Source organism: Haemaphysalis longicornis, unplaced genomic scaffold (assembly GCF_048455015.1).
Source record: "Haemaphysalis longicornis isolate Haplotype H1 unplaced genomic scaffold, Haemaphysalis longicornis Haplotype H1 scaffold_2, whole genome shotgun sequence".
Lineage (NCBI taxonomy): Eukaryota > Metazoa > Arthropoda > Arachnida > Ixodida > Ixodidae > Haemaphysalis > Haemaphysalis longicornis.
The window spans coordinates 71,482,962-71,505,283 of NW_027526295.1; the positions used below are offsets into that span (position 1 = coordinate 71,482,962).

Below are 22,322 nucleotides of genomic sequence, written 5' to 3' on the forward strand. Positions count from 1 at the left end.
GGTAACACACTTTGATCATAGAGGGCATCATTTTGCTTGTCGTCTTGTGTTGTGCGCAGGGCTAACGGACGATTAAATCGTGCGTCAATGGACCGCGCTGCCGCATAGTGACTCTGACTCGGTCGAAGACACCCCAGAACACACGCAAAGGTTAGCGCAAGACATTGCCAACGATTTGGCCTTGTTGCCCAATGTTTACTAACAAAAAGTGACGCTTGCAGAGATGCTAGCAGAAGTTCACACAAAAGAGGAATTGAAGGCAAGGAAACGTTCGTGACTTCTTCAGTCCTATTTAAACGAAATAAATTTTGTTTTTGCGACTCGCGGACTTTTGGACTGCTCCTTTATTGGGACTGTTTTTCGTTCCCCTCCAGGTCCGAAAAATGGACTTTTGGACTGCTCCTTTATTGGGACTGTTTTTCGTTCTCCTCCAGGTCCGAAAAATTGGTCGGCTACTGTACGTCCTATACGATTTGTTGCGGACATTATTACTTTTCCATAAATGCATATTGTTATGTCCGGGAACGATTTGTTTAGGCAAGAGTGCAGGTTCCGAAGACAGGAAAAAGTGAAGCATCGATGAGCACGACGCGAGCGTAACCCCGCCTTCTTCTTTCTGGCTCCCAGAGAGCTCTGATCTAGCATCATCTTCCTTTTTTCAGCTGAGCCAAGCGGGAGGGAGTTGACCACTTAGCTAAGCCGACGTAGCAGAATTGGTTGAGCGTAACACTTCCCTCGTCGCAGACGAAGCCCTCTGAGCAAGTCACTGTGTGGTGCGGGAGTTGTAGCTTTTAAGACGCACCCCATGTACGTCTTGGGTCCTTTTCGACGGTCGACCACTGGTTGTTAGGTGTGACATCACGTAATTAACTTCGCTAACACGTTTAACAGCGACAAAGGAACCGGCGTAATGGGCGAGACGTTTTTCAGAGAGGCCACGTAGACGCTGTGGGGTCCAGAGACAGACTATATCGCCTCATTCGCTATGACGACGGTCATATCGCTGCTCATAGCGATGTTTGTATGCTGATATGCGTAGGTGCGCAATCCTGCGGGCCTCTTCGGCAATGGAAATTGTCTTAGCCACTGAAGGCTCGTCAAGTTCAGTGAAAGGGAAGGTGGTGTCCAGGCAGCAGCGAGGTTCGCGTGCATAATGAAGAAAGATAGGCTGTATCCAGTGATTTTTTGCTTGGCGGTGTTGTATGCGTACGTAAGAAAGGCAAGATGTCCTAGTTTGTGCGGTTGGAAGCTTCGTACATTGCGAGAATATAGAGGGTTCTGTTTGTTCGCTCCGTGAGACCGCTCGTTTGAGTATGGTATAGTATAAAGTGGGGGAACTGCACTTCACAGAGGATAAGGAGCTCTTCAACGACGTCCGCTGTAAACTTACGGCCACGGTAACTTATGATGACGCAGGGAGCTCCATGGCGAAGTAGTTCAGTGCAAAGCAGGAACCGAATTACTTCCGCAGCAGTCGCAGATGGTAGAGTGGCGGTCTCAGAGTAACGTGAAAGGTAATGTACATACATACATACATACATACATACATACATACATACATACACACATGATAATCCAACAATTACTTTTCGATTAGCGCGAACATGTTCCCAGTAAATCGATGCCGACCTCTTCGGAAGGTGCAGTTGGTGGATTCAGAAGGTGAAGCCTTCCTGCCAGAGCGGCAGAGGGTATACGTTGTGCCTCTTACAATGTATGCCAGCTGCAGCATAATGTTTCGTGGTTTTGCCCTTATTTGGCCAGTAAAAACGTTGTTTGACACGGTGGAGTTTGCGGCGAATATCATATGTCCAGACGTAAGATCATCCTGCAAGAAATTTAGAATGCTGTTAAGCAGGCTTTGCAGTACCACAAGCAGAAGGCTGTAACGAAGTGCTGAGTAGTTCTTTTTGTACAGTAGGCCATCGCGAACGCAGAAGCGGCTATCAAGCCTGCCATCACGGGCGCGATTGAATAATGGCTGCAGACTCTTGTCATGGTGCAGTTCCATCTTGAAGGTGAAGAGATCAGGGTATGGTGTTTAGAGAAACAAAATAGTCGTCAAAATTGTCGGCATCACAGAGGGCTGTTTCCAGTGGCAGGCGAGAAAGGCAGTCCGCAGCCGCATGCTTACGGCCAATCTTGTACCACATGGTGAAGGTATACTCTTGCAGATGCAGGCCCCAACGTGCAAGACGGCAGCAAGGATCACGATGGTGGAGAGATCCGCATAGCCAATGATGATCTGTTACGATGGCAAACGGGTGCCCTTAGAGATAGGATCGAAATCTCTGCGTGCCGAAGACGACAGCAAGACGCTCCTGTTCTGTCACTGTCTAGGTCCTTTTGTACTTATTTAGGGGCTCGACTGGCGTAGTCAATACTATGTTCATTAGAACATGCATGGCGTTGAACTCGCACGGCCCCCATTCCAATAACGCTCGCATCGGTATGAACCTCTGTACGAACCGTGGGACCAAAATGTTGCAGTATGGGCTCCGACGTCAAAAGGAGCTTCAGCTAGCGAAACGCGGTGTCACATTCAGTAATCCACGAGAAAGGAAATATTCCTGTAGTAGTGATGTCAAAGGATAGGCTCTGTCGACAAATCCTGGTGTAAAGCGGCAAAAATTAGAGCAGAGGCTGAGAAAATTCGTAGCTTCTTGACAGAATGCCGCTATTTGAAATCACTGGCTGCTTGGATCTTCCGTGCATAGGTCTCGTCTGACAGCATCTTTATCGACCAAAAGGCGCAGCGCAAGCGTTCGGCGATCTCCGAATCGACACTTCTAATTCAGGACTAAACTAGCATTCGCCAAGCAGTCCACGACAGTGACCGAGCTGCTGTTGGGGTCACTGACGCTTCGTAAAAAATTCCAACATCGTCGAGGTAGCACATGCATACTTACCACTTGAGGCCGCGCAAAACGCTGTCCATAAAATGCTTGAAGGTGGCCGGAGCATTGAAAAGCACAAAGGGCGATTAAGGTGAATTCGAACAATCCGTCAGGCGTTCCAAAAGCAGTTTTTTCCTTACCCTTGGGGTCCATGGGAATTAGCCAATATGCTGATTTCAACTAAATGGAGAAAAATTGGAAGCTCAATGAAGACAATCAACGGCATCGTCAATGCGGAGTAACGGGTAGACATCTTTTTAGGTATAGCATTCAGGCGTCCATAGCCGACGCAAAATCTCCATGACCCGTCCTCTTTGTGGACGAATATGACAGGCGCTGCCCACGGACAGGGTGGTTCTTGAATTGGGCCATTTTTTAGCATGTCCCGAACTTGGTAGTTGATTAGCCGTCGCTCTGGTGGGACACAGAGTAAGACTCCTGCGAATTGGTCCTGCTCCTCCAGTATAGATTGAATGGTTTGTGCGATTTGGCGGAATCGGAAAACGCTGTTTCTTGTGACAAATGTCGAAAACACTTGCCAGCTTGGACAGAATATCAAATAAAGCACTGAGTTTTTCTGACTCAAGTGACTCGCTAATCATGTGCAGGAACATGGAGGAATGTACTGGGCTAGAATTAACAGATTGGTGCAGTTTTGTTTTTCAAAACTGTCATTGAAGTAGATGCATGCTGAATCCCTTAGGCACGTTTGAGACGTCGTGACAACACTACGGGCTCACTGGAGTAGTTTACATTCCAAAACTTAGAAAGGCCATGGACGACAGAAATTGGAGCGCGGGGAACGGCGATGCTTTTCTTGGTCCAGTTCGAGGAAATGGGCTCACTAAAGCGTCACATTCACGAAGAGAGGTTCTGGAGGACACCACTAGGACAAATCGGGAACATCGCGAGGCCATGACGGTGTTCTCCAACACACAAAATGTGTCCAATGCGGCCTCGTTGTCAGCATAGTCTTCATCAAGTGCAGATAAGTCAGTGCCATCGTATAAAATTTCTCCACTTCTATAGTCAACCATAGCACCAGTGTGCCTAATATTGTCGATTCCCAAGATTACGTCAAGTGTAGACTGCTGGAGCACAGTGAACTCCGCTCTGAATAAATGGCGGCCGAAGGAGAAATTCACTGAGCATAATCCAAGAGGGTGCAGCCACTCACCGCCCACACCACGTAACGTAACCACCTTGTCCCACGTAAACATCACCTTACGTCCAAAACTGTTTTTAAAATCAATGCTCATTACAGACTCTGTTGCACCCATATATAAGGACATTGTTAGAACACCATCAACCACAATTTCAACTTTGCTTCTGAGCATGAGGTCGGGCGAAGGTAAATCCATTGAAGGCAGTCTAGTGAGAGGCATATCAGTCGTGGTTTGCCCAGCCACCTCACCTCCATTGGTCGTGCCATCTAGTTTTCGGCGGCGCCGACCTGCGCCGAACCGAAGGCGAATGTCGCTGGCGGAAGGTGGGCGGTGTAACACTATGGTCCGAAGCCGGCGAATTAAGGCGTACGGGCGACTGTCCCCCCGGAACAGAGCTTTTCGGCCAGTCACCAGTGTAGCGTGAATCGCCAGCCTCCGCGCGGTAGAACGTGCGTGGTGGCTAGAACCTTGTCGCCTGGCGTCGGCGACGGCAGCAGCGGGAGATGTGGCCGGTAATGTCACTGAAGTAGCAAACAGGTCCTTCGAAGACGAGGTCAGTGAGGCATTTGCCATTCGCGCCACCGAAACGGGGAGCATACTCGAACTGTTGGGGATGGTGTACGAAATTCTCGGGACTATATCCCGCTGACTCACCACTACCACCACGCCGAGGACTCTTAATCCGGGAGGCAAAGTTTAGGTCATTTATCACAGCGCTGGAGGGCTGAAGAGTGTTCGTTTGCACCTCTCTATCATGCAGTGTTCGCCTTTACGGCCACGGTCGGCATTCTCGTGATATTCCTGGTGTCGCACCAGTTCGTCGCGCCCGATACGGTGGATGGTGTCAGCCAAGCCAGGCGGTGGCCTGTCGTCTACACTGGCGACGATAGTTACGTTAGCCAAGCTACCAAATTTTGGCGTAATGTGGCGGATCTTCGATTCCTCTTATGTGCGGCATTGCTGAATGACGTCCGCTGCCCGCTCCAATTTCTCTCTGTTAGAAAATGATAGAAATCTGCTATTTCTATCGAAAGGCGGCCTGCCTTGTCTTCCTCCGACATTTGCGATTGGTATGACTCGGCAGAGCTTCAGTATTTTCTCGATGTAGGTAGTGCACGTCTCGTCAGAAAATTCTGCCCGCTGATGATGATGATGAAAATTTTTTAATATAGTCGTCTCTGTTAAGACGCAGTCACTGCTTGGGAGTGGCAGTGTCCTCGTCCCTTCAGACGGCGCTCAGGAACCCATGGGCCCTGGCAGCGACTTCCGCCAGCTGGACGACTGCTGTTTGGACGTCGCGTTGGGAGCTAAGCAGCGCGGCCTCCCATTGCTCGTGCCTCGTAATGCGTACATGTGGTGTCTCCGATGTACTGGGACACGGCCAAACCGTGTGTTGGAGCGTGGCGGCTGCGGCGCCGCACCACTTGCACTTATCTGTGTATATTTCTGGAAAGTTGTGCGCTGAAGCAGCGTCTGTTCGGCTGTGTTTTTTTTTTTGGGGGGGGGGGGGGGATGGAGTCACCCAAGCGACCGGAGATTTCTTCGACGAAGCGGTCCCATGTTGCGAGGACAACGCGAGCTTCGTGGTTTTTAAACCATGTTAGCGCTGTTCTATTCAAAGAAAACACGACGTTAGCGAGCTCAACAGGGGCATCCCAGCAGTTGTATCGGCTCACCCGCGTGTAGTGCGTGAGCCATTCTTGAACGTCTTCCTCAACTTTCCCCGAGAATATTCGTGGTTCTCGTTGGGGATACCAGCTGGGAATTTGTGGTGAGCTTGGAAGATTGCTGTCCTCAGGCGGAAACATGGTATCAGGCACTGGTGGCAGGTCCGAAAAGCGTTGACTACGGCGCAAGTATTGGAGTTCCGTCGTCGTTACGTACCCCGCACTGAGCACCAAACTGTTATGTCCAGAATGGATTTATTTAGGCACCAGCGCAGGCTCCGAAGGCAGGGAAAAGTCAAGAACCGATGAGTACAACGCGAGCTGTTGTTGTTGTTGCTGTTTTTCCATATTAATGGCGAATATCGAGTCAGGGGATCGGCCAAACATCAGTCTTTCTAAGCAGAAAGGCATTGCTAACTAGGTACAGTGCTCGAGGAAGATGAATTAAAAAAATTTGAATCCTCTTATTCTGTATTTGAGGAATCGAAATTACAAAATAATACTTACTTAAAAAGAAGACAAGAACAAAAATATGCAGACATTTAGACTTTTGAACGGCTTTGCTGAGGTGCCAGAAGAAAAGAATCGAATTACATTGTGAATATTTCGGAATTTTCAATGAAGCGCAGGAGGGCAGAACAAACAACCCGGTGGCATGCCCTCTTTCTGAAGCCCAGCAGGATCCCGGCTTCTTCTTTCTCCATTTCAGAGAGCACAGCTGCAGCCTCCTCTTCCTTTTCTTCAGCTGACCCAAGTGCGACGGAGTGAACCCCTTAGCTAAGCCAACGTAGCAGAATTGATGGAGCGTAACAATGTATTGTAAACGAAACAATTCACACACTCTCGTTCGAGGTTGAGAGCAGTAAATCGGTGCCAGACTTCGAGCTGTCAGTGACATAATTATGCACTTTCATTACACTCAGCTAATTGAACAAACTCAAAAATGCATTGCCTAAATATCATTATTTGATATTTTTCTAGGTATACAGACGTCTACAAGAAAATAGCTATTTACGTACCGCGCGCCAACGGAATTGTGGCGAACATTTATTTTGCTACGCCATATTGTGTGCAAACATAAAAGAAAAAAGCAGGTCGTATGGAATACCATCCGCGTTCACTGAAAGGTATCGTATTCCTTCGGCTGTGAGTGGCAAGTCCTGTTAGATAGTTATTTGAACGACGCCCCAGAAAAAGACTGCGTCCAAGGAAACCAGCAAAACATGCTCCAAATGTTTGTCCTTTTTTCACAAAAGGCAATCTGATCTCCAGGGCCATACTAGCCCCCTCTCCCCCATTCGCTCTTCCCTGGTCAGTACTGGAAATGGTGTCCGTGCGTAGAGCTCAACGAAAGACGTCTTCACGGCTCCTTGCACTGTCATTTTCTTCACACGCTTCAAAACGTCGTGGCCAGTGTTCTCATGGTACCTGGTCTGGTACATTAGTTGAGGGAACCGTGTTTCAGTTGAGTTTCTAGAAATGCGCCTACTGCAAACATAGGAGAGGCGTTCCGAAACGGTCCAAGCAGTTTGGATTTTGAACTTTGAATTTCCCTCCTGTTTCACATGAAAAAGCTTCTCATTTTCACCACCTTTTTTTTAAGAAAGGGTGGTTTTATCTTTTCATATATGTGTAAGTGAGACCGCAGTGGTCCAAGACAAGATCTGGGGGCTGTCCTTGTGTTGGGCGATGCCAACAATAAACCCGCCCATAGTAACCACGGATGTCTCTCGTTCTTTTACGACGCATACATAGTGCCAATGCCTGATAATTTCTATCTCTGTTAGGCTTTTCTAGAGGTGGTTTGGACTAAGTACATTATTGATTTCGTCGCTACCACACACATCCTCGCAGTCGGTGGCATTCGTTTATGTCTAAGTCTTCAGCTGGTATTGGCGCGAAGTGAAGTGATTGGCGCAATACGTGATTGTAGGCACTCGCACCATTTGAGTCACGCTCTGCTCAGCTTGTGTCAACACTTTTATAGTTTTGATGATTGCCCAAAATAAAAGAAAACAGTGGATAAGTGCTGGCCAACAAGCCTTTTGCATTATTAAGGACTGCTTATGTGTACGTAACGCTGTGTGAATATTGGGACTCGCACGCCAAAAATGCTTGTGTACGCGCTGTCCAATACACATCTGCGAGTATTTCCTTTATCAATAGTTGCGCATCACGTCAGATATACCTTCATATAGTTTTGCAGTAATATGTACAAAACATTTCGCACTAGTGTCTACGCCTGCCGCGCTTCAAGGAGCCTGCCGTCATGTACTGCGGGCATGCATTGAACTTTTACTCGGCGCCAAAGTTCGAAATTTACCTGTGGAGGAAAGAAATTATTTCCATTTTTTTTTCGTAACAACTTGAAGTGCTTTCATTGATGTTAAAGCATCGTTCTTAAAAAGTATACTGCTGCGGGGAGGAAGAAGTTGGAAGTGGCGCACTACGGCGGGATAACTCGACTGGAATAAGACGACGGGCAGGTTCGCGTGTAGACCGGCTGTTTGTGCGGTCATGGCCGGCTCGTAAATCATGGCTTCATCTACATTGGTTTGTGTATGTTGGCCTATGGCCTCATACCTGTATTTATGACAAATTTCCTAGAGCCTCTATGCACGACAAGTAAATAAAATGCTACGCTTTATGCTGATTCTGGCGTCAGGAGGAAAAGATGCCGTGTTGAAATAAAGGCTAAGTAGGAATGCAACGTATAGTGGCCCCCATAGTGGCATGGTACTTGAACTATAGTTTTACCTCTGGGATATATATTTGTACGAAATCCTCTGCGAAGCGCGTTAGTTATAAGGACGTGGTGACCGGTGTCAATCTCATGCACCCCAAGCTTTGAGATCCTGTTATAGGTTCTTGGACGTAAAAGCGGAAACTGAGCCCTATAGAAAGATGAAAATTAAAAGTGTAATTGATGGCCAATCCGTTCGTGCGGGTACGGTCTGCGTATGTAACACATACGTTTTTGCACCCACCTGGACACAAAATAGAGCGGGACTCATTAGAAGCTCACAGTATTACTGCCAAATGGCACAAATTGAACTAAATACCATGTGGCCACAAACATGGGTTTGAATAGCTGTAAAGTTGATGCGTTTGGAGGGCTGTGAAGATCGTTTCGAAACACATAGTTTTGCATTGAATTAAAGTATGGGCTTCGTTTTGCAGCGCGCCCAGACTTGTTCACGTCACCATATGAATAATGGTTTTGTTCTTTCTTAACACGTAAAATTCAAAGTCCGAATCGGAAAAAGCCGAACACACACAGTAATACCACATCGTTTTACTTATGTTCCTGTTTACTGTGAAGGCGTAATTTCTTAAGGTGTTTATCCAGTGTTGTACACGTTTCTCTAAAATAGGAACGAAAGCTCGTTCCTCGTTCCTTCCAAATGTTGAAACGAGTTCCCGTTACAAGTTCCTTTATTTCGAAAGGAACACGTTCCAGTTCCACTTCGAACAATGGAACGTGTCGTTACATTAATGTTACATTTCTTTTCTTAAATTAAAACATGGTTTCGGGTAATTCTGGGGCGAAACAAAGTGAGGAATTGAAGGTTCAGATCGACCTACGTATATTATACGAATAGGAACACCGCCAGCAGCGGATTACCTGGAGACAAACATAATCTAAGGAAACGCTGTTAGACGAATTTTTTCAGGGAGCACCGGACAAACTCCAGACATGTCCAACTGCTATTTTGGTGCTTGCCTATTACAGGTGCAACACATGAGGCACTTTGCACTTCGGCCTTACAAATGTACATTAAGGTTACTGCGCTTCAGATGTGCAAATACAAAGTTACTCACATGCAGGAACATAATTAAATTTGTTGCATAAGAAACCGCGTCGATAATATCCATACAAAGGCCTTTGATGTGATTTAGCGCGAACGACATTAGCTATAAATGACATTCGCTTTTGCCATGCGGGTCATTCGCTTTTGCCATGCGGGTCGACATGACGAAAAAGTGCCGTTCGATAATGATAGCAGTGTCGAATAATACCCCCAGAATTGCAAAATACGTAAATGAGTCCAGAATATCTTTAACCTTTTACTGTTTTAAAACAAAACCAAATTACCTTTTAAAGAAAAAACTGCACTTCTATTGTAGGTAACATTCACACCAAAAGCCCAGGCAAGTAAGTACTTTAGACGGCCTTGTTGTTGGGCGAGTTGATGCACATTATCAATCGGTGTAAGCTGTCCTAAGGAAGACACAACACAGAGAGAAGTACACAAGGACCGGTGCAGACTCTTTATTAACTATTATTTCACGCAGAAACACACATCAATACAGACGGGCATATCATTTCACACGCGCGAAAACGGAAAATCAAAACATATCTACAAAAACTTCTGGTGAGGATTTTCACAAGCGGTCTTCGATAAGCAACTGTGAAGCTGGCGGTCGACCTTCGGGTGGCTTCTTTCAGGTATTGTCCATACGCTGCGCGACGAAATTAGGCCCAACAATGACGAACTTTTTGTTCTTTGTGAACAAAAGGACCAGGCACTCCCGTCGACCGACTCCCGCCAGATCGGCGACAGACCGCGCCGTGACGAACTCCGCGTATACTCTGTAACTTTGAGCAGCACAAAATCCCGGGACACTGCGCCGCGCCGAGCTCTATTGATAGCCGGTGACCCTTCGAATGACCTGAGAGCGAGCGCAACTCTCCCAACAACAACGCACCCACACCTCGCACACACAAATGCTGTAATTACCCCCGACAATATACAGGTAGGGTGGTTTCCCAAGCTAATTGCAGCGCCGCTCGGACTTCAGCAACCTTTCCCCCGCATCTAGTCTGCCCATACAAACGATTAAAGGGGAAAAGCATTCACGCGGCTGCGCTATTCACCCGTCGAACGCCGCGTAAGCTCAACCAGCATGAAAGCAAGCACAAGCTGCGGCCCGCTGCGTGGTTAATCTGCATTTGACCTTCGAGGAAGTGCGTTCCGCTGAATGGTGGGCAAACTGGCCAGCTTATAGTAACAGAAGCAGAGTAGCGACTTGTCGATTTTTGTTCTCGAGCCTTGGCATCAAAATGGCCAAATGCTAGCAATGTAACGTTTGCAGAAGGGACGCTGTTCCTGCCGTTCCTTCATAAATCTCACGAGTTACCGTTGCAGCTCCACCGACCATTAATGGAACGGTGGCATTAATCCGTTCCACCAAAAAGGAACTAGTTCCAGGAACGCCGTTTCTTGGAACACCGTTCCGTACAACACTGTGTTAATCGTATACGTTAAAACAAAAAACTGCTAGGACACCCTCTGGGTTATTGTCCTTTATTCTGAACTTGTAGTTTTCTAAAGTGAGCTCTCAGATTAAGAACAAGAGAAATCTCCGTTAATTATAGTACGCCTCTGTTAATAATAGCGCTCTTTCATCGAGACACGCAATTTTATGACGTGCGTATTTGAAGTTACGGCCACATAAACCCGCCCACTGTGAGCACACATGTAATTATGGCTCCGTTTCTATGTAAACGTGCAATTTTATTACGTGCCTATTCGAAGGTTCGAACAAATAAAGCCGCCCAGTTTTAGCACACCCATGTAATTATTGCGCCCTTTCATCTAAACACGCAATTTTTGAACGTGCCTCTTTTATATCACGAGCTAATAAAGCCGCAGAAGTTCTACTACACATATGTGATTAATGTTCGCTTCCCATCTACGTGCAATTTCCTAGTGGACGCACTCGAAGCTGCAAGCAAACAAAGCCGCCCCCATGTTAGCCTGCCTACGTGATTAATGCACCTACTTCATCTCGGTGCGTAATTTCCTAGCGTACGCTTCCAAACCCGCAACAAATAAAGGTGCCCCAGTCATATCCCACTTTATGTGAGTTAATATCTCATTACATATAAATGCTTTATTTCTTGATGTACGCGTTCAAACTTACAACCAAACAACGCTGCCCCCAGTTTAAGCCTACGCGTGTGATTAATGTTTTTGCTTTATGTCAGCGCCAAATTTCGCCATGCGCGCCTTCAAAGTCACCACAAAATAAAGCCTCCACCGTTACAATACCCAGCCTTTTCGGCCCTTTTCAGGGATAGTAACAACACCAGCTCTGCAGAACCTCAGACATTTGAAAGCTTTTTCAGTTTAATTTGGAACGCTATTATGGTTCTCACTATGACCACAGCTTTGTTTGCGATGTTTGGCCTTGGAAGTGTGATAGTGCGTGTTGCACCAACGATAACATCGACCGAAGAAACGGACGTGAGTCGAGACGCCAAGCTAGATCCGGTGCGTTCCAAAGCATTTTCTTTTTCTTTTTACTTGAACAAACTGTGAACTCTGGCTTTCTACGCTATTCGAGTTCAAACTAGCAAATCCGTTAATTGGGAAATGCCATATTTATATTTGCCTAATAATCGAAGGAAGCCTGGACTACACCGGAATGGAACAACTTCGAGTGCCTCGAAGTGAAGTTCATTCCCTTCCCCGATTTTTTAGCCAAACGCTTCACTGTCCGTGATGCACAATACAATATCGGTAACATGAATTCACACTCTGACGGCGTTTCCATCAAACACATACAAAAGATCAAACAAGGCTTTTGTAGCGCATGCGAATCCAAAATACGACAGTTCTGTGGGGGAGGTGGGAGTCCATTTGCGCCCAACGGCAGAATAAGAACAGCTATCCATTTCTGTAGAATCTTGGTGTGCTATTAAAAACGTATATGTTTATACAAATTACTTGCACTGGAGGCTCCAAAATCTCGAGGTTGATGCTGTTAACACAGCATAGTAAAGCAGCGTATGAAACCTATGTCATCTCCTTCCCCGATTTTTTTTAGTTCCGCCAAAAAATCTTCATTCATAACTAAATTATACTTTACAGAAATCAATGTGTCCAGGCTGACAACTAGGGAACTCAGGCGAAGGAGCACATGCATTTTCTACTAAGCACAACGGGAAGATTTCTGCCCTAAACAATGTGCACTAGAGTATATGGCATGCACCACTATTTTGTATGGGCAGAAAATTGTGCCAATACCACTGTTTTTTATGCCTCTGGGCATGTCTTTGCAGTTGTAAGTGTAATTTGAATGTAAAACTAATTTTATTATCGTCTTTTCGGAGTCTCTTTTAACTGCCATGCATTTGTTGTGTGCTTATTCCCCCGAATGTCAGTGTTTCTACCCTTTTTTGTATGATTGCGTGTCTTCACCCACATGTACCCTAGCAAGATGAGCTCGCTTCTAGGCTGACATCTCTACTGCCCCTAAGCCTCCCTCTCGCAATCTCTCTCTCTCTCTCTCTCTCTCTCTCTCTCTCTCTCTCTCTCTCTCTCTCTCTCTCTCTCTCTGTCTTCTTTAAGCGATACTTTTTATCAGTTGTGAACTTTAAATATTTCGATAATTTCTATTAACATGTTTTTTTTCATGCCGTAGTTAACCGAAACAGTATCAATAAAGAATTACAACTCAAGCAAAATGTATTTTGCTGTAACATGCAGGGATCAATGTCTTTCAGAAGGTTTTCATAGCTGAAAGTTGCGTGTCACCTACCCCGAGTTATTCATTACGTGCATAAAATTCGAAGTAAATGTTCCGCGTAAGCCAGGAGAGAATCTATCGCCAACAAGCACGAAGCATTGCGTGCTTATTCGCACGCATGGGTGTGAATGAGAAGTACAAATGTTGATGCAAGCACATGCTTCAGCGCAGCCTATACCAGTTTCAAAGTGATTTTTGTGAGGCCAGTGTAACACGAAAGCTCCAACAAGTGTCTGGGTTGATTGCGGTGCCTGACACATGTGTTCGGATTTTTTAGATGAGACGCTCAGAGCATATCTTGTCGGCGGCCCTGTCCTTCCTGCGTGCGTCCGTTGTTGTCCGTCCTTCCTGCGTGCTTCCGTTGTGCGTCTGCCGCGGCAGACGCACTGGCGCCGGCGCGTGCCTAGGTGAGAACGAACACACTCTCTCAAATCTGCGGGTATGCGGCCCAGCGCGCTCTCACTCCGCCGGTGGACGGCGCTGCGCGCGGTGCTGTGCATGTGCAGTACTCTCTCTCTCTCCGCGGTCTCCTCTCCTTCGGGCGCGCTGCGCATATAACCGGTGTGCCGCTCTCCGGCGGCCTTTCGGTCGACGGTTGCTCTCCGCTTGCGCTTGAACCCCCCTCAGCGTCGCATCACACCAGGCTTCCCGCGAGGGGAAGTGGGCGTAATTTTTTGTCGCCCTCTTTTTTTTTTCCTGTTTATTCCTCCCTTTTACGTAGACAGAAGAAATAGCTGTTTCCGCCTCCCTCCAAAATATTGGTGCCGCTACCTGACAGAGCGCCGAAGTTTAGAATGAACTAAGGGGTTTTGAAAAGAGGAAATGAACGTTCCTAGCTTGCTTAGATCTTCGCCACACCAAAAAAGTCGTCACTTATGAATAATTGCTATTAAGGAAACGTGCTACATTATTCGCATAAAATCAGCACCCCTAACAAAGAAGCTAGTGAAAAGATAGTAACGGGTTGCATTCACTAACCCCATCCGAACTTTACTACACCGCCGAATAGAACGTAAGTGCTGTCACTAAGTATGGACCCCAAATACAATCGTTACTAGTCCAGACCGCGCACTTAGTAACTGCTGCTTGTTTTATACTATAATTCATTGAAAGTAACAAAATTCTATGGCTTTTTAAACGTAATATCTACAGCACTCTTCCCAACCATCCTCATGATTACAAAGTTTTTCCAAGTCTACATGCTTATTTGTATGTGTTCACATTAAAATGCATAATTGAAAAATTATCCTTAAAATATTTAGTTTTCGCGGCACGCCCACCGATTGAGGACGTTCCGCTGCTACCTATAAAAGCAAGAAGAGCAGATATATCTCTAAGATACCAAAGTTATTCGCGATATCCCCGTCCATCCCGTTGGTTTTTTTGCTCAATTGGATTGTTGTCAAATTGATGCGTTTGTGCTGAATGTGTCTCAACGTCGTTCTGCGCCCTCAGCCAATCTACATTGCCACGCTAGCTTCTTACTAGGGTACATATGGCCAGTTAGTAAAGGCATGTAGTTACCTCTAGTTACTAAATTAATAGCGGATATGGCAAGTAACTGGTTACTGTTCTGTTAGTAAACCTATATCCCTGTTTTTAGGAGTGAGGAGCGGCACACTCAGTCAACGCTTCGCAGCTATTGGTGCACACTTTTACTCCAGTATATCATTTCTCGCTGGTTCCTGCAGAGGCCGTCATGGCGCTATCAATAGAAAGATAAAATGGCTCAGGTCTAAGATTTCTGAGCGTAGTTATCACGAGAAAAAGCAATAAATAGCTAGTGTTTCGTAAAGCTTGTTATTGATTGTGATTTCACAGCCTACATTCTAGCTATACTTATTCGATAATTGGGTTTAGCCTTTCGCTTACAATGAAAGGCACGTACAGACCTCCCCGCTGGCGCATCCCACTGAGGGACACTGAGGGACCAGCACAACGCCTTAGCCACTGAGCCACCGCCGCGGTCGTTCGCCTTTTTGATTGTCCAGAAAGCGAAAGCTTGGAATGATGGGAAGGCGTTCACATGCGCAGCGGAGGATGCCGTGCCAACAACTTAACCAAAATGGACAATACAATATCTATACCAGAAATCTTCTCAACCTTTTTTAATTCTGTCTGAAACTAAACGCTGTGGTGTGGCCACAATATGTGGTATTCCGCTTAAGCAAGGCATATATCACATTAAAATATTACAGATGCTTTACTACAAACACACTCCTCAAATACGCCTATTAACCTCTCTTTTTCACGGAGCGCCGTTATAATAAATAAGTTTTGTCTGATGTCTCACGTAAAGGTGGTGGCAAGCATTGCAGACAGTAATTATGACAAAAGCCTGTTTCAAATGCATACAGAGAAAATGCCTACCATTCGGTATATATATAAAATTTCTAGAAAGTCATAATCGCTACAAACACTTTAAAACATTTCTCTGTGTCTTCTGTGTAGGCTGGACTGATGAGCAGGTTCGGCCACCCAGTTGAGATTCACAAAGTAACCACCGAAGACGGCCACATTTTGGAGTTGGACAGGATACCAGGGGCGGAAACGGCCAACACCTATAGGAGCAACACGCCAGTGCTTCTTGTGCACGGGATCTTTCTCAACGCTGGAGGCTGGGTTACGAACTTCCCTTCTCAGAGCCCAGGCAAGAAAGTACCATGAACGCGGCTTCCTGACGATATGTTCAATCGGGACATGCATTACAGTTTACTATTACCTTACATGCATGACAACATATCTGAACACCCGCGGCTTGTCGGGTCACATTAATGCATTGGCCGCACAAGATTAGACGAAATTAGGAAAAAGCACAAAACTTTTCTGTTTTTGTGATCATGGTAAAAAAGTGAATTTTGCACAGTTGAGGCGCATTGTGTTGAGTTATGTATTGAACGGACCGGGCGGCCGTTGTATGGCACCACCAGCGCCGCCCGTGGCGACCCGCTCGTCAGTGGAATGCCGGTGGCGGTCAGTGCAGCGTTATTCAGCATGGCTTTCTGCTGTCGTTTATCTGCGGTGCAGCTTGCAAAGTGTACATAACTACAAGGACTTTTTTCAGATCGGCAAATCTTGAGCGTGGACGTGACCATTACGAGGCATGCCATGTGTGTAATTTACGCCCATACTCAGTATTTACAAATAGCAGACGACGCTCAATGCGCCAAGCTGGAAGTCAAGCTGGAAGTGAAAGTACGTTCCTTCATGCAATTTTTTTATGCCTGCATGCAGTTTCGCGTATCGAAGAGTACATTCCAGCTAAATGCCCCCACGAAGCCGGTGTGTGCAACAGATCCAGGAATGCTGCGGCGCTGGCCTTTGGCAGTTGATGACGAAACTGCGTCGACGTCGTGCACAAGCGAAAGACAAAGTTGGGGGTGCCTTCTAAGATTTACCTCAAAACATAAATTGTGATAGACGAGGCTTCCGTATCTTCATTACATATACGGTAGAAACGTGTTTAATTTCACAGAAATGCTCTTACTACAGTCATCGGGACGTTGCGCTGCTGAGCACGAGGTCGCGGGTTCGATTCCCGGCCGCGGTGGCAGCTTTTCTGATGGAGGCGAAAAGCAAAAACGCCCGTGTGTACGAGATTTCGGCGCACGGTAAAGATCCCCAGGTGGTCAAAATTAATCCGGAGCCCTCCACTACGGCGCGCCTCATCGCCTGCGTTGCGTCGGCGCGTTAAACCCCACAATCAGAATCAGTACAGTCATCGGGAACCATTGATAGAATAAATACCGCATGATAGTAGAACGTCATTGCTTGTCGTGGAGAAGCATCGCTTTGCAAGAACTGTAATGGTTGCTGGCTAGTTAGTAAATGTTTTTTAAAAAAACCAATTCTTGTGTGGCTGAACGACGCGGGACAGGAGGGTGCCCGAAACCCGTACTCAGCTGAATTCACAACTGAATGCTGCGGTCGGTTTACAAGCTGCCGCCTATGCTTGAAAAATCATGCACTCCTCCGTCTAACGACGATGATGGTTTATCGCAAAGCTTTCTCGTATGGGCTTCCTTGGTTGCCTTCTGGATTTAAACTTTGACTAGTTGAGCTTCGAATTTGACCAGCACGAAGTTTGGTCTTTTGATCGCAGTGTCTTTGACTTAAATTAGGCCATTTCCCATTCGATTTCGCACGAAGAAAGCTTTGCCTTAAACCATCGTAATCATTAGACGGAGGCCTAGATGATTTTGCTGTTTAATATTGAACTTCCGTGCACCCCTCTCCAAATGTAAACTTTTTCCAGCGCGTCGGAAATGTGTCTGTGCTGGAGGACTCGGGCTGATGCACCCATATTTGAGGCAACTAATCGCGCGTTTTTGGTTTCTTCACAAGTCACTACACGATTTTTAGGTACTCTGTAAAGAATACTTCAGTATTAAAAAGCACCGGCTGACATTAACACTGCCACATTTTTTAACTATCGGTGCCAGCCTTTATTCGTCGCAGGTGGTAAAACGGGAAGGGGAGGAGGGATGGTGGATGGTTTGTAGCTTGGGCTGTTGAGTTCGTGAATAACTTTGGCTCTTGATAAAATGACCACCACAAATGTAGGAGTTCCACTTGGGCTTTCAGGCTCTCATGCTGTCACAGTGTCGCTCTCAAAAACCGAAGGCACAAAGCTGACAGTTACAGAATCTGCAAACTACCGCAACATTTCTACGGCTATACGGTAGTCCATCTCGTACGCAAGTGCCTTTCTCTTGAAAGCACATGTATCGAGGTATCCCAGCGCTAAGGCTGGCGTGGAAACCGTAGTCATTGAAAACAGTGAAGATAATTTAACGAGGTAGAAAAGAATTCTAATATTGCTAATAGTTTTATTCCTATTCAGATCGCGCGGAGCCAGGCGCAGAGCGCTGCAAAAAGTGCTCATGTCAATGTAGCGCATTCCCAACCTTAGAAGCATCCAAAGAGTTTGCGTAGCCGTTAGTGCATTTAAGAAGAAATGAATACAAATAATAGTTGTTTTATTTGTGCTCAGAACGGGTGGAGCCAAGCGCAGATCGCTGCAAAAAGCGCTCATGCCATTGCAGCCGATAAGCAAATTTAGAACCGTCCGACAAGTTTACGCAGTCATTACTGCATCTAATAGCCCAACACATCTGTCTAGACTTCGTTTCATCTCACATGTCCGCTCACAACACCAAAACATTCAAAGCACCGAAGCAAACACGACAAAAACAACGGGAGGCTGTGTAGTCTAGTCCACCGGCTCATTCCACTGACGAGGGGAGCGCTGAGTGGTGGCGCCACCCGTCCAGCTGCCCGGTCCCTATTGAACACTGATTAAGTGATACACTCTTTCTAGCCTTGGTCGAAATCTGTTTCATTTCACTGAAGTTAAACTCAAAGACGCTAATTCCTCAAAAAAAAATTGTAGCTGCCGAAAATACGTGGTTCGCATTGGTAATACTCAAGTAGTAACCGGTATCTTGCCGAACGATTACAATTTATTCTACCAAACGAAGACAAGACGTCTTGTAAATGAACAATACGTGCTTTGCAAAAAAAAATTCTCTATAAGATCGGGCACTTCAGTTGTGACATGTCAGGTGTGCTAGCCTCAAGGTCGATACTGCTATGTGCCCAGTATATCTAGCCGAATTAAGCCTTTTCGTTTAAGGGAACGACCGAAGGTCCAGTAGTGTTTCATGAGTGGTGTGCATCATGTTGAAGCAGGAATTCAGGAAAACGAATAATAGCAACGACAACGAAAACAACATTTCATTAAGATGGCATAATTCAGTTCTATTTAAAACCAACCTAAAAGTGCCGAAGAACCATGTAAATTTAAAAATAAATGTGCGTGCATTACCAAAAACAAACAAACGGACGTACAGTAATCCCTAGCGAAGTCGGAGTAATAAAATCTGCTTAAAACTTCCAGGTAAGAGAAGTTTCGAGTTGAGCGAAATCCGAAAATTTGTAGCCAGGTCACAGAAATAAGAGGTAATGCTGGTAACAAAATATCCGCTGTGCAGGGGCTTTCGTAATAAAGGCAAAAAAAGTTCGCAGGATTTTTATTATTGCGGCAGAAAAAACGGCGTGATGGTCGCCTTTTTCACGTACGCATATCGTCCCAGAAAAGCGCTCTCATGCTGCTCGATGCATCAACCAATTGTTGGTCGCCACCGCTACATTCTAGCGTGTTGCGAAGGACGCGCAGCATCTTTGATATTTCTGTCGTTGTAGGCACTTCTCGAGGCTCCTCTCCGTCCTCATAATTAACTACGTCTTCCGAAGCTCTCTCAAGGATGTAGGCATAGGACAGCATCCGCCGACAGGAACATCGGCCACGTACAGCGTAAACCTGCCGCTAACGGCGGCTAAGTGTTAGAACAAAGACCTTATCAGCTGTCTGTAACGGACCTTGCCTTGTGTGTAATGGGAGGCTTAGTGCAAAGACCAGGACGGTGGCAGCTGAGACACATAGACTAACACTCACTCTTATGGCCGGCACAGTAAATACCAGCATACCTTTCTTTCTGACATTGGTGCCTCCTCTTTTAGAGCTGTCCACATATGCCTTCGTGAATGAGTTAAGCCAAGAGGGGAAATATTTTAAGTCTTCACCCAGGATTTTATTTTCGGTTCCCCTGCGAAAACGCTTCGAATAGCGCTTGACTGACGCTTTGGCTACGTAGCACATTTTTGCAATTTACTTCGGACTCCTAAACAGATAAAACAAAACGCCCCTTTTTTCTCATGATGCTAATTGATTTCAGAACAATTTAGGCTTGTTTAACTGTACAATACGCGGCAAATGAAATGCGAACACGAAAATATGAATCAGAACGCGCAAATAGCACGATTTCTTTTCATACAAGTCAAAATAACGCTTGGCTTGGCTACAAAAACAAATCCCGGAAATGTGGCTTTCTGAAAGTAGCAAGAGCGCGCCATTATTAGACCTCAACAAACAGTAATTTTTAATTTTGCGTGTCCCGGTTTCATATGCCGTTCCATGCTGCTTACGGTTATGGTGCCCATCATGTTTTTTTTTACTCGTTTAAAATTTTTGTCACCGTTCTCGGGCACATTGAATAGTTGTACCTATTTTGTCTAATTTGAGAACCTACAATAGTGCAGCTATGAAGCAGTTCACAATGTTTTTGTTGACGCCACGATGATAGTTATTCCGAAAATACGTCCCTGGTCGCATGGTCTCTGGTAGCAGGAATTTTGCGCCAGAAAATGTAGCGCTGCTCGAGATGTCGTTGTTCGCTCCAATTCACGAAGGCACACGCGTTTTTGAACGGAGTAGTAGCTTTCTAATAAAATATGAGCTTAGAGACAGCTGCTTTCTTTTTTAATGTTCAGTGTATGGTAAATTGGCTCCACGTGGTCGGTGGGCGCAAAATATAGGATTTATCAGACATTCGGCGACCACACCGATTGACTTTGCTCTCACTTATGACTTCTCGTACCATTTTCGAATTAACATTGCTGGTGCCACATACAATCACACGATGACACGTTCCAGCAAGACTGGGTGCCGAAACACGTAATAAGCGCCCCCAATCATGAATGAATACCGGGCCCCACGAAATGCTAAACACAAAGATAGGAAGAGTATACTTCGCCACAAACGCATTTTATAGAAAACTGAACCGCAGGCCTAAAATAATTAGCAACAGCAAGCACCGCATGAATTCCCATTGAAAAACACATTCCGGCTAATTGGTCTCGTCTGACACCGTCCTCGCCTTCATTGCGCTAAGCCTCCCATTGAGCACGTACCGACTGGCCCGACAACACGCTTTATTTTGCCTTGTTCTCTCTGTCAACATTATGGGATACAGTCCCGCCCTCTTACAACTAACAGATAGGGAAACAGAAATCGCTTCGTTGTTTCCGCTTTCTTATATCTGGGCATAAAATACATGTATACGAATGGTAACGAAAAACGAAGATTCGTTCGTTATAGCCGGGATTTGTTAACACCGGGTTCGATATAAGTGGGCTATGCTGTATCCATGGTCCCGCGAAAGAAGGTTTTGATAAAAAAGGGGGTGGGGGCAAATACGTACCACCTATGAGAGGTAAATTCACAGCGAAAAAAACTTTACATTTAACCGATATTTTGAGATATCCGAGTTCGAGTTGACGAGGGATTACTGTATACTTTAGTGGATCCGGACGAGCGCTGACCGCTTGTTTTCAACTCAGAAGTACTTTTCCTTTTGAATTTCTTTCTTAACTTCCTGCCTTGAATTTTTGGAATTCCTACCTTGAATTACTGAATTTGTTGCCTTGAAAGCGAATTTATTTTACTTTCAAGGCAGTCTTCCCGGACAAACCACAAAGAAACGCATGCATAATTCATACTATAACACACGTCTACAACGTCCAAAGTCCTGGGTTACAAAGATAAAAATTTCATAGCCGCGGTCCCCTACCCGTATTTGGCCATCATTCAGAATATTTTCCACAGCTTTGGAGTGACGCATGATCATATTCAGCTACCCCCAGGGTGCCCCATTGACCCGCACATTTGATCTTTCAGTGAAGACTACTTTTTCGGGACAATCACGCGGCATGTAAACTCGTAGCAGGCAAACCGAGCATATGGGAAGTCTTGCGTATGAAGATAGCCATCATGAAGCCACACAGACGCCTGATCAGCATCAGCTATAATAGTTGTTGCTGACACCCACCACCCCAAGTAAATATCACAAGCTCTGCTATAGCATCTAACTGAACCGAAGAGCATTGGGGGTAGTAAACGTTTATTAATCGTTGAGGAACTTTTGAAAGCCGTTTTAACTTTTTTGTGAGAAGAAAGGTATACACCTGTATTTATTCCTAATGTTCCTGGCAACTGTTTCAAAATATTTAATACGATGTTTACATCTAAAATTGAGCATCTAGAAAGCCAAACAGAAAAAATACCCTTTCAGAAGTGCAACGCAGAAAGTGGAGACAGGCAAAATAAATAAGACGTTACGCTAGCACCGCACTGGTTACAGGTAAAAAACCTCGCCTTTGTGATTCCCTCGGGAGAATAGTGCTCTGCTTAGCGCATATGTTAAATTTATGATCCT

At 45.8% G+C, this 22,322-nt stretch overlaps 1 protein-coding gene across 1 annotated transcript in view; it reads left to right on the forward strand.

The window, feature by feature from the left end:
• The first annotated feature begins 11,915 nt into the window (after nt 1–11,915).
• Nucleotides 11,916–22,322, forward strand: part of LOC144168055 (lipase member M-like) — a 30,773-nt gene continuing 20,366 nt past the window's right edge. Inside the window, exons 1-2 of the mRNA XM_077697141.1 lie at nt 11,916–12,008; nt 15,718–15,916. Coding sequence (XP_077553267.1) covers nt 11,916–12,008; nt 15,718–15,916 — 292 coding nt within the window. The remainder of the gene's footprint in view (nt 12,009–15,717; nt 15,917–22,322) is intronic.